The sequence below is a fragment of the Phodopus roborovskii genome, unplaced genomic scaffold (assembly GCF_943737965.1).
Source record: "Phodopus roborovskii unplaced genomic scaffold, PHOROB, whole genome shotgun sequence".
Lineage (NCBI taxonomy): Eukaryota > Metazoa > Chordata > Mammalia > Rodentia > Cricetidae > Phodopus > Phodopus roborovskii.
In genome coordinates, this window is record NW_026126567.1 from 6,052,008 (window position 1) to 6,064,795 (window position 12,788).

The window sequence follows — 12,788 nt, forward strand, 5'->3', positions numbered from 1 at the left end:
AAGGAAACACCCTCTCCAGTTCATTGTTCACATTCCAGTACAATGATTTGAAGACTAAAAGGAAAAATGAATCTTACCCGACACTTCTCACAAATGATTTGCTTCCCCAAAGTTAATTCTCTCAAAGGAAAGTTCTGCCCTCTGTAGCTGCTAATGGGCCTCACACATTGTTTTAGTAACTGAGTATGTTCACATAATCTGATACATCCTTTAAAGATCCAAAGAGTTAACCTTCTCACTCATTGGCAAATTAGCAAGCAGAACATTGAACATTTTTCTGTTAATGAAGCACTCAGTTTGCTGGCTACTAACAAAGTGATTGAAACCTGAGATGCAGGTTTAGTGTTCACTACTGCAAATGCTTGGGCAGGAACACGTTTTGGACTTGGTGTTTTCTTGGCTACTGGGAGTTTTACACTTTATCACGATGCATTCTTGGCATGAGAGTTAAGTCTAAACATGAACTTCACTATTATTTCATGTACAATTTAAGCACATAGCTTGAAGACACTGTACACTGCATCTTTAGCGATACTGTCACGTGAGATGAGATACTCAACTTTCATCTCCTGGAGTCCAGTTGGCACTCCACACTTGTGTTAGGAACATTTAGTGTGCACTTCAGCACTAGGCACTGCTGTAACCGAGGGCAGCAGAACTGAAAGGCTGAGTATAACTGAGTGCAGCGCTCACTGCCTACATGACAAGAACCAAGGCAGGGTCACTCTCACGGGCTCAGGAACCCCCCTGCTGGCTGTTTCTGAAAAGGAGGTATAAATTCACTCACTGTCTAAGCTTTCAGGACAGAAAACTTTAGAGCCACCATTTTAAAACACAAATCAACAATATAGCATCAATACTGAAACACAGACATTAGTAAACTTACTCCACACATGGGTTATAGGCACTAATTTTCACTTTAATATGCAAATTTAAGCATTTACCCACAATGACTTCTGCTAAAGCATTCATCAGTAGGATCTTTGACAGAGTTTAGGTATCACAAGTAAATACAGAGGGCTATACTTTATGTATGGTGATCTTTGGCACATTTATCAGTTGGAAAATTTCAAAAGGCAATAAAAATTTCTCAGTGTTCTGCACATTCTTTTAATCTTCACATCAAAACATAAGGCCGCAAAAAGGCAAGCTGAAATTTTAGGATATGTGGAATATTTTAATACAGTTACACATATATATAGAACAGTGTGTTTGCAAATTTAAATAATATCTGAATGTACAGTGGCATGAATTCTTATCAAAGATAAATTCAAGTTCACTGTCTACCAGTTCTAAATGAATTTATACAGATTCCTAGAACTGATAAACAGAATGAGGCAAAAAAAAAAAAAAAAAAAAAAATTCAAGTGTAATGTCATCAAATAGCCTCCTCTTAACAGTCTTTTCTCCCCCCCTTTTTAAAAAAAATTTAAAACCTGTACATACATTTTTAGTTTTTAAAAAGTCTATTAAAAGGTAACATTTTATGTTAACCACTGATTTGTATAGTCTATAGTAATAAAACTAGATGTATGATATAAATATGTGTTGATTATGTACATATGTACGTTGACGATTTAAACAAGCAGACTCACTTACACATACCTGCGCATGTAGCACTGAGGGGTGCATACAACTCGCACCAGGACTGGCAGACAGTAGGACCTAGGCTCAAAAATCCAGCAAGAGCTGAGTAAGCAACTTAGTTGCCTTTGGTTTCATAAATCTGTCCATTTATGATCAAAACTAAATTTTTTGCGTATATTTATCTTTTAAAATAAAATTTATCTTCAAAATGAAGCTTTTCCAGTATTCCACTACTAGCAGTTAGATTACTTTGATATTTTTTGTCACTCCTCATCCCAGCTGAGGTTTATAGTTTTTTTATTTTTCAAAAGGCAAACACACCAAGTGTATCCAGGATCAAACTATATGCTGAGGGCTGGACGCTGCCACTCACCTATACAGGGCACACCCTGCACGGGGTGCTCAGGACTGGATGGATTAATGGCATTGCGCACATACAGCAGGTAGAAGGACTCCTGTGATATTCAAATCCTCTTTCCAGCAGTCAATCAACATTTGGCACATCGGGCCCTTCTGTAAGCCGCTTTGTTTTTAAGGAGCACAATGCTCACAATAAATTGCAATTATTTGGTGGGTTTCTTAAAATGCATTCATAATGAAGTTAGGAATCCACAACTGTTTCCCAAAGTGAGACTTCCATCGTCCGTTTTCTGATTAAATACATTCATTACCCAAGAAATAGCTCACGGTCCCACAGAAGTTTAAGTAACCTAAGTCTCTTTGCAGCTGCATCCCCGCTGCTGAGAAGGCAAATCTTAGAGCAAATGCGCACAATTCTCCAGAACTTGAATTTCCTTATAGTGTGATTTTGGCCAAATGCTGGTTTATAAACCTGGGTTTCTCTCTTAAAAATCTATATAAACACACCGTGTTTCTGTCTATAGATATCTTGAGCTTCATGAAAGCAACGATAAGAATCCCGCCAATTCCATTCCTTTAGTATAGTTCGTATTCTATGTACTGATTCTTGACATTGATGACAGTATCATCTGCAATATTAGCTTCCTTACTAAAGTTGCTCTTCATTTTTCTTCCAAGATGACATACTACCGATGTCACAAATCAGTACATGATTAAACATTACTAAGTAGCTTTTTGACTATCCACTCAGCAATAATAATGTCTCAATTGAGGAAAGACCTATTCTTGTCACTGTGTGTTTACCACTGTTATACAGAGCAAAGAGTTGCAATTTGTTGTACTTTGCCCATGTCAAGTAAGAGTTGTTTTATGTGGCGTTTAAGTTGGGGCAGTCTTGCAAGGGGATCTGGTGGCTCCAATTCCCCTGTGAAATCAAGCCAGCTTTCCAGAACTAGAAGAAAAAGAAAAACTGAGTTAATTGGCATTGACAAGAGCAGCCAGAAGATAATCAACCAGAAGGACGGAATGGAGACTGGAACACAGAGTTCGCCTCACTGTCTTCAGAGTGCCAGGGCCCTTACTCATCCCACCCACCGCAGTTCTGACCTTTCTGGGTAATCTTCATCTGCCATCTCAGACACTCTTCCCCTGAAATACAGGGACTGAACCCAGAGCAAGTGTTCCGCCACTGAGCTTCATACCCAGACTCATTCCCTGCCACCCTACGTGCACACACACACACACACACACGCACGCACACACACACACACACACACACACACACGCACGCACGCACGCACACATATGTAATATGCATAAATACGCATACACATTCAGTAGTATGTCTCACTCACTGTCTTCTGCACAGATCGTAACAGTTCCCTGTGCCTGCTCAAACTTTTCACTAAGTTTAGATAAGTCACGTGTACTTCATCTTTTCCATTGTGCGCCCTTGTTTCTGTGCAGGAACATGATCGTATGTGCATGTGGCAGTCAGAAGACAAACTGGATGTTGTTCCTCAGACACCACCCACCTTTTGTTGGAGACCAGGTCTCTCATTGGCCAGGACTGTTGCCAAGTATCTAGGTTGGATGGCCACGAGTGCCAGGGATCACTTGCCTCCCCCTCCCATCTCATCATTGGGATTACAGTTGGGGTTGTAAGTGCATGCCACCACACCTGGCTTTTATTTATATGGCTTCTAGGGATCAGGACTTAATTCTCGTACTTGCAAAGTAAGTGCTTTACCCTTGAGCCACATCTTCATTAACAAAGGAAAGGTGTGGCAATTTCTCAGAGTCCTTCCAGGATCACTACTTTAGTGAAACATTAAAAAAAAAAAAACAAAAAAAAAAACAAAAACACATGCAAGTGAGCTAAAATACTTCATAGAATTCAACCACATGTCCAATTTCCATTGGCTCTTTTAAAAACCTATGAAAATATATGGAATTGGCAAGACAGTTTCATTTCTTCAAAAATCCATACAAGACAAACTAACCCTATCTAATGCTATTAAAATCAAATACAAGATGCTTCTGAAGCAGGTATCCACTTCCTCTCTTAAGAGAGAGAAAGGCAGAAGTACAGTATGTCTAGCTTAGCACAATGGCATATTTACAGGGAGAGGTCTAAAGGGTGGAGGGAGGTCATGTCCTACAAGGTCAGGGCAAAACGGTTAAAGCAAAGGAAATGTGGGATTGAGATTCCTGGATTTCAATTTATTCTAGTTTCTCAAGTATAAAGTGGGGGTACTTTTCTGGCTCCTTTTCTATGTTTCTCTGTGATGATACAATTTACAAAGATGTGAGAGAAAATTATGGTTTACTTGCTTAACTTAAAGGAATTAATTTTACTTAATAAAAAATACAATCCAAAGTAGAAATAAATATGCTTATGAATATGATGACTTCAAAGAAAATATTCTTCAATGAAACTGACAAACACTCCCCAAACATTCTATATTGAACCAGGCATATGGGCAGTATTTAATAAATATCCATGTTAATAAAAGAGAAATGGACAAGAAACCACTACTAAGGATAATATTGCCATCTTGCATTGAGCCTATTATACCCTGCACATGCTAGATACAGCATAAAGGAAGAGACAGAGCAGGGCAGGCAGGTAGTGTGTCTGTAGCTTGCATCCTACAATTTAGCTCCATACAGCTTCTTCATAACAACACTACACACATGACAGTAGTTACACCTGGGCTTTTGGCGACATTACCATCTACTTCCTTTTCTATGAGGTCCATCCTGCTGGTGACTTCATTCTGCACGTTTTCTATGTGCGTGAGGAGGTTTAGCTGCCACTGAAGATGTGAGTCTCCTGGGCCCTCTGAGCCCTTTTTCTCATTATAAACAAACACTTTATTCCTGGAAGCTGGATTCTTCTCCAAAGGACCAATGGGAAAAACAGAGTAAAACAAAACACAGAGAACTGGATGAAATGCCATTTCCAAAGGGAAAGGTAGAGTAAAATGCCCCCCAGCCCCCCTTACATAGGCAGGTAGGTTAGCATTAGCTAGTCTGACTCGGAGAAGTGTTTGGATTCTCCTGCACACAATCAAATTCCATCTGGTGTTCTTCCAAGCTAAATGCATTGCTAGATTCCCTCCCCAACGCCTTCCAGAGTGTGCCCCACAGGAGAAAGTTTCAGTAAAAGTGCTAATAAACAAATGAAAACACTAATTCCATTCCATAACGGGGGTGACTAGCCATGTGAACCATTTCTTCCTTGATTAATTTTACCTGGTGACATAAATGGAGTGAAGGCAGAGCAGCCATGAGAAAACATCAAGTAAACTTTGAAAGACTGTTGGAAAAGTTCAGTTAATGACAGCCTGGCCTTTACTACTGTGGTTATACTGATGAGCCAATGGAAGGCAGGCATCTTTTAAAAACTTCAAAATGCACACTTTTAACACACACACACACACACACACACACACACACACACACACCAATCTGGATTTAGATTTTCCAAAGGAAATTGGTTTCATAGAAATATATGAATTTGACAAAATAATTTACAAGTTTAATGAAATATAAGCTTTCCAAATTCAATTATGAACTTCTGGTGATGATTCTGAAAGCCAGAATAATAAAGAACTAGTCTTAAAGTGGCCTTGCTAGTGGAGAATCAGCAAAGCATTGAGGCTCATTTCAATCTCAGCGCTGAGCCCGACAAACAGGAGATTTGTTTATAGACAGTTCCTGTATCAGGGGATTGACATGCAGTCAAATATGCTACAGATTAGGAAAGACAGAAAGGAAGAAAATTATGTCACCATATATACCAGAATGTTTACACACAAACTCATCTTTGCATATGACATGGCTCATTAATTTCTGGAGATATCTAAGTGTGCTTATGGACTTTAGGGTAGCAGCTGAATGGATTATCATAACAACTCAACGTTTACAGTGATAATGTTTTGTGGTGGAGAAAAGATAAAACAATCTATTTCTGTATTGGCAAAGCCCAAGGACTAGGTGCATTTAATGGATCAGATCATCCTCTGGTTCTATGGGAACCATTACCTTCTCTGACACTCCACACTCTTTTGCTGAGTACAGAAAATGGCTTTTATTTCCCATATGGAGTTCCCCATCTTCTTCAAAACTGCTAGCATCATCATCATCATCATCATCATCATTATCATCATCATCATCATCATCATCATCCGAGCTCCCAGGCTCTGTGAGAGACTGGCAGTCCTGACTAAAGCTTTGTGGCTTTTGATAGCTGTGTTCACTTGTTATGTAAGTTCCTTCCATTTTCAGGGGTGGTTCTTTGTGGTTCTGTATGTATTTCTTTCCCTCTGAGTTAGCTATGTCCTGAAGTGTCAGTTTTTTATCTGCTCCAGCTATCTGATCTTGGTCTTTTCTCTTCCCAGAACAAGCCCAGAGACGAAGGTCCGGATGATGTTTATTCCTTAAAACAAAAATGGAGAAATAACACTTCAGGAAAAGAATGGCAATAACCTAAAAATTGTAATAAATTTGGTAACCATGTGAGAAAGAGGTCAGGAACAAAGACAAAGTTTTTCTTAACTTGATTCCTTTAGTATTTTATCCAAAATCCAAGCTCTCTCAGTTTTAAAGAAATACTACTCAGAAAATCAATAATGAGCAATTTAATTCTGTTGATTAATGCCACTGTTTGATATACATATCTTTATCCTTTTCACAGTTACTATATGATGCATAAACTTTATGTGACCATATTTCATAACCTCTAGTCAATCAAAAGGAGCTGTCACTAGTCATGAGAAAAATACTACAACTAAACATATAAAAAGCAAATGTCTATTTCACTATAGCAATTGGAAATGCAATGTAATCTTGCTGACTTTTTCTATACATACAAACTTATAAAAATAAGGTTCTAGAGAGGTGGCCAGTAGCTGTGAGCACTTCCAGCTCTTGCAGAGGACCGGGTGGTTGTTTCCTGCATCATATCAGGTAGCCCACGACTGCCTAATCCCAGTTCCAGGGGACTCATGCTTTCTTCTGGCCCACACTTGATATATATACATACACGTGGGAGCTAATACATACAAACAGGGACAAATACTTCTGTGTATTTTATGTGTGTTTTTAAAAGTATGTTTAAAAATTTTTATACAAATAGGACTCCCCATACTTTTCCTTTTCCTAAACAGCACACAGGGGCATCCTGCCACACCGGTACACACAGACTTCATTCAGTCTTTACTGGATAAATGACATTTATTGCCAGTCTAGTACATCCCATTAATTCTCTGACAAATGTATGAATGTGCATCATTGCACACAAATGCAATATTGCACACAATACTGCAGTCAAATCAATTTCCAGATAAGGAACTGCAGAATAGAATATATTTTTATTTTAGCTACCATACAATTGGCTTCCAAAGAAAGTTTGTTATTCATACCCTGACTATGGTGTATAGTAATGCTCAAGCAAAGCAGGGCTCTGCCAGAATTTAGTTCAAGGCTACTCAAAAGGTATACCTCCTTCTAAAGTTTCAATGATGGCTATAAGTTAGTAATTTCTAGATGAGGCTCTAATTAGTTTTCTTTAAGTATGTATACCATTTATAATTCATTAGTTTATAATCTTTCATCTTTTAGACTTCTAGCAACTTAATATCCAGAAGATGGGCACTTAAAATTCTCTATCAGTAGAAGGCAGAGTAGGGAAAAACCTAGTTCTCTGGCTGCACGGTCTAGTGGAATGACCCTGTCAGGTTGGAGAGGTGACAGAACCCTCTGTCTGAGAACAGAGGCCTAGGGCTAGGCCAGGTTTACAGGCACACACCTATAATCCCAATTCAGGAGAAATTCAAGATCCAAGCCTACCTAAAAAGAATGATGGGTTCGGTGAACAAACAACGTACCAAGGCGGGCAGGCTCTAATCTAACCAGCAGGCAATGCTGGAGTCGCATCTTTTAGGGAAAGTAGCTGTGAAGATGGGCGTGTCTTCACTTAGGGATTGTGCTTTGGGATAGTGGGAATGGCTGGTCAGAGGCAGCAGGAAGAAGTGCACTGAAACAGGCTAGTGCTCTGCTTCATTCGTGTGGATGCTGCCATCAAGTACAAACAGTGGGCCCGAGGGAGAAGGGAGCCACAGACACAAAACGGTCCCGACAAGTCCCGGTGAAGCTGAGCCCTGGCTGAGACAACAGGGCAGGCAGAAGAGCAAGTCACAGGCACAGCACCCTCAAGAATCACCGGGGAGGACGTGGGGCCTCAGAATGCAAAAGGGAGGAAGAATGAGCAGAGATCCACTTTATATAGTGTGAAGGCTCCTCCTTTACTCTCGGAATAACTCTGACCTGGCATTGGAATGAAAGGAGAACAAGCCCTAAAAAATACCCAGACGTGTTACACAGAAGACCTGGGCTTCTTTCAAAGAGAACTGCCTGAGGCTAAAATTCCACTCTAAAATTTCCTGACGTAGTAGGATGTGAACCAGATGGACAGACCTTGTCATCCAGTTATTCATTTTTTCTCACTTTTAAAAAGTAGAGTTCTTTAAATATTTTGTCTGATGAAGTACTATTCATGGTAAAATACAAACTAATAGAAACGGGTTAATTTGCAGAAGCTAGTTAAAAGAAGCCTGAGCTAATAGGCCAAACAGTTTGTAATTAATATTAAGCCTCTGAGTGGTTATTTGGGAACAGGTAGGTGAGAGAGAAATGTTCAGTTACAGAAGGGCAGTATTCTCCCAAAATCTTCCCCCAATAAAAATAATAATTAAAAAAATCTACTTAAATCTGTTTCTTTTTTCAGTTTGTTTTTGTATTTATGGTTAACTGATGTTATGCTTTCATTTCTTAGATTTGTATTCAGGTCTGTAAGAATGGGACTGCAGAGATGGCTCGCTGGTTAAAAGCACCAGCTGCTTTTACAGAGGACCTGGGACCACATGGAGGGTCAGACCTGTGAGTAACTAGTTCCTGGGAATCAACCCTCTTCTTGCCTCTACAGGCATCATGCCCATGTGACACACATACACACAAAGCAGTCAGAGCACTCATACACTGTGCAGGGCAGTGTGTGACTCAGCTCACTTACTTTAGTATTCCAATCTTCAGCTGTAGCCCATGTAGTACTTTAGTCACACCATAGACATCAGCAAGCAGATGATGTGTGGAGACTATCTTTTTGGCATTGAGATGAGAATAATTTTCTTTTAAAAAAGACAACCCATACATTCTTCCGTCATTCAACCATTCTTTATCATAACGATATTTTGCACTCCATCTCTGACCTGCAGATGAAGTTGAAATTAAAATCACAAGGATCCTACTTCATCAGATCCTTCCCACTGATGGTTCTTAGTGAGTAAGACAAGGTCTACCGCTAAAAGTGGCCTCCAACTGCAGCAGACAGCATGCTGAGGAAAAGAAGAGAGGACAGGAGCCCCTTAGACTTTTGGTGTGCCTGACCATGAGAAGGAATTGCCACTAAGCATGTGGTCAGTGGCAGGTGACACCTGTCAAGGGAGTCCTGATGCACCACTTTCAATCTTTATTAACCATGCAGCATCCTCTGAGACGGCTGGCAGAGACCACAGGCCTTTCTTTCCCTAGCCTGCTCATGCCCAAAGGAAGCGAAGCTACAGTTGAGGAAGTAAGGACCCTGCCTTCATGACAGTGGCCTCACAAAACCCTACAATATCCTAGAGCTTGGCGCTAGTACAAATCAGACCCTTGAAATTAGATGCTCTTGTGTCTGTATAACTATGAGGTACATGCACAGTTCACATCAGTCATCTTTCCACAGTGTCTACAGATAGAAGGAATGTAATACAGTCAAGGTCTACATTTGTTATTGAAGACATAAAATAGCAAATGTCGATAAGCACAAACAATAAACATGTGCTTTCTTCTTTGTTTGCATGTGTGAGGTTATGCTTCTTTCCTATTTTTCACTTCAGTTTTTAAGACAGGATCTTTCATGGAATCTGTAGATCACTGATTCTGCTAGACTGGTTGGCCAACAAAGCCCAGAGGTACCATCTCTCTTCACTTCTACAATGCTGGGAATATGGGCATGCCCTGCTTTTACGTGGACACTAGAAATCAGAGGAGACACTAGTCCTCCTGCTTGAATGAAAGTACTTTACTTAGACATCTCCATATCCCTCTCTTGCTTCTTACAACTGTTCCCTTTATCTTTTCCTTGAGCATGGGAACAGTGCACTTGTCTAATAACTACTTATTTTATGCCTTGGTAGCTGACACTAGATTTTACATATAGAATGTGGTACTTAGCATAGAGGAAGGCATAACAAAGCAAGTACAAAGAATTCAGAGTTTCATTTCTGTCTGCCATTTAGGGGGTGCCTCTTTAGGCACAAACATGAGACTTCCCATACCTAACTGCTTCATTAGGGAAACAAAAGGTATAGACAACGCTCTAGGACCCCATTTATTCTCCAATAAACTAGGTATGTGGCACTACCCAAAGCTTCTTCAGACTCATCAGATAATGGACATTGGTCCACTCAAATCAGCAGAAACAGGCCCATCTAGAAATCACTGCATAGAAGTAGCTCAAAGCTGGCTACAAGGAGAAAGCCATGGCCTCCCTTTGGGTAAGGTGGTCAGTATGTCGACATGTCTACATAAACATGTTTGTGCAGGTGATTACTATGAAAGTCATGCTGTAACAGGCAAAGAGTGTCTTCAACCCACGCTATGGCAGAGGGTTCTAGCTAACCAAGAAGTGCAGGTGCTCTACACAGTGGCGTCCGCGTCACACAACCCACACGGGGCGGAGGGCCTCACCCGGAGGGTCCCGACAGATGTAGCAGACGTACTGCTCCGGAATGCTGTCCTCCAGGAGCCCCATGCACACACTGTGCTGCCAGCACAGGCACTCTTCACACTGCAGAGAACACAAGAGACCCATAGTGCTGGCTGAAAGGGCACCCTCAGACCAGGGCAGGCAAGGCAAGACACACATCGCCGCCTTCAAACTACTGGCCTGCTTTCTGGCACCGCCGGTTCAACACCTTTGTGTCACAAGGAAAAGTCATGAATTTTATCACTAAAATAGCCAACTATTTCAAGAACTTCTTTAATACCACATCTACTAAGACACACTTTACTAAACTACTTATGAGAAATTTCCCTTGTGTTTCCTACTGATTCATAGGCAATCAAATCCTAGAAACACTTATTGAAGCAAATCTGTACAATGTCTTTCCAATGACACTTAGGCTAATATTTATGGTAAAATTCTAAATTCACAGCACCTTTGAGAGTGCCATTGACAAGGAAGGTGGTTACTTTCTTCATTCCTGTAGCCAATGTCTCCTAATTTTCCTACATATCAACACAAATTCGGGCCATGCTTCCCTGATTTCTTAGACACCCTTCTTATGGAGAGTTTGATAACTCTTGCAACAAAATTCTCTTCTCTTTTGGAAATCCTGGACATTTGTGTTTCAACTCCCACTTTCCAAAGGTTAACTAGATTGTTGATTATTAAGTGTCAGCAAAAGCCATGCTGTAGTCAACCCTCAGTGTGGAGGAAAACCCACCTTAAAGTCCTTAAACATTTCAGTGTTAAGGCCTCAATATGTTATCAGATAGCCTACAAGTAGACGGTGGTACTCACAAACCAAGTATCTATTTCATTCAGTGCAGAACCTTCCTAGCCAGCACTGCTGGAATTGAAAGCATGACAATGTTAGAAACTACTGGTGAGGGATGACCAGGAAAAAAAAAAAAAAAAAAAAAAAAAAGCACTTTGGTGCACCTACACATGCCCAAGTGATCCACAACTGCAGGGCAGAGGCTGGCCAAGTACCTGGATCATGAAGCCATTCTCCTCATCCATTTCACAGATGCACCGTACAATCTCATTGATAGCATCATCTTCATCCTGAGACTCCTCAAAATTAGTGGAGTCAAAGTCTTGGTTGTACTCATCTCCACTCAGAAGCAGGCTCTCTGTGGAAGAGTCATCCAGAAACTCCACATCTGACAAGTCTGGAACACATGAAGGTGCATACCATTTCCAATGTCACTTCTCAGGGAGAAAGGAGCCATGTAAGTGTGTATAAGCATTTCAGCAACACAAACACATGGGAACTGAGTACCTGCCTCTTGACAAAGCCAGGTCACTTACACACTGCTCAAAGTAATACTATATAGCCACTACTCTTTTCTGCTCACAGAGGTCACAGCTAAGGCTGATACTTACACAGAAACTTACTAGTTTCTATACAGTTTGCAAACTTTTGATTGTATGTTCACAAATATTAGTTCCCCTTTTGGTTGTGAAAGAATGAGTTTTACTATAGAGATAATAATCTTTTAATCAACTATCATTGCCCTACATATGCCAAGCATTATACTGAGCCTTTACACACAACATATAATGGGGTTGAATTGTGCAGCCAGGTAGTGACAAAGGCAATTAAACATTGGCTGCATGGTGGTTCCCACATCTAATCTCAGCATTTGGGGGCTAAGGCAGAATGGTCAAGAGTTTGAGGTCATCCTGGACTACAGAGAAAGACACTTCCTGGATGGAATCATAATATTAGAATATATTTTAAACAATCCTACTAAAAGGAAGTAGCATGCAATTAACACAAACATACATGGACCAAATACTGGCATACACACTTAATAAATTAATCAGAGAATCTTGTTTAAATAATGGACTCACAGGTATCAAGCACATGTTTGGCTCAATTTGGGGGAGGAGCAATTGGGTCACTGGGTTGGAAGTTACATAAGACATACATACAATCAATGTTCCTCTTACACTATCACTTCTGAGCAGCTTTGTAAGACCTGCTCCCTTTAAACTGCTACCC

General features: G+C 40.4%; 1 protein-coding gene across 8 annotated transcripts in view; it reads right to left on the reverse strand.

The window, feature by feature from the left end:
• Nucleotides 1-898: 898 nt before the first annotated feature.
• Phf20l1 (PHD finger protein 20 like 1) overlaps nucleotides 899-12,788 on the reverse strand; it is a 63,570-nt gene continuing 51,680 nt past the window's right edge. For 5 of the 8 annotated variants that reach the window (XM_051202706.1, XM_051202711.1, XM_051202709.1 and 2 more), the window contains 6 exons: nucleotides 11,771-11,952; nucleotides 10,744-10,843; nucleotides 9,026-9,221; nucleotides 5,998-6,391; nucleotides 4,682-4,847; nucleotides 899-2,899 (listed from right to left, as the gene is read on the reverse strand). In XM_051202706.1, coding sequence (XP_051058663.1) covers nucleotides 2,757-2,899; nucleotides 4,682-4,847; nucleotides 5,998-6,391; nucleotides 9,026-9,221; nucleotides 10,744-10,843; nucleotides 11,771-11,952 — 1,181 coding nt within the window. In that variant the 3' untranslated portion in view covers nucleotides 899-2,756. The remainder of the gene's footprint in view (nucleotides 2,900-4,681; nucleotides 4,848-5,997; nucleotides 6,392-9,025; nucleotides 9,222-10,743; nucleotides 10,844-11,770; nucleotides 11,953-12,788) is intronic. The other 3 variants (XM_051202712.1, XM_051202710.1, XM_051202708.1) reach the window with 1 other exon arrangement.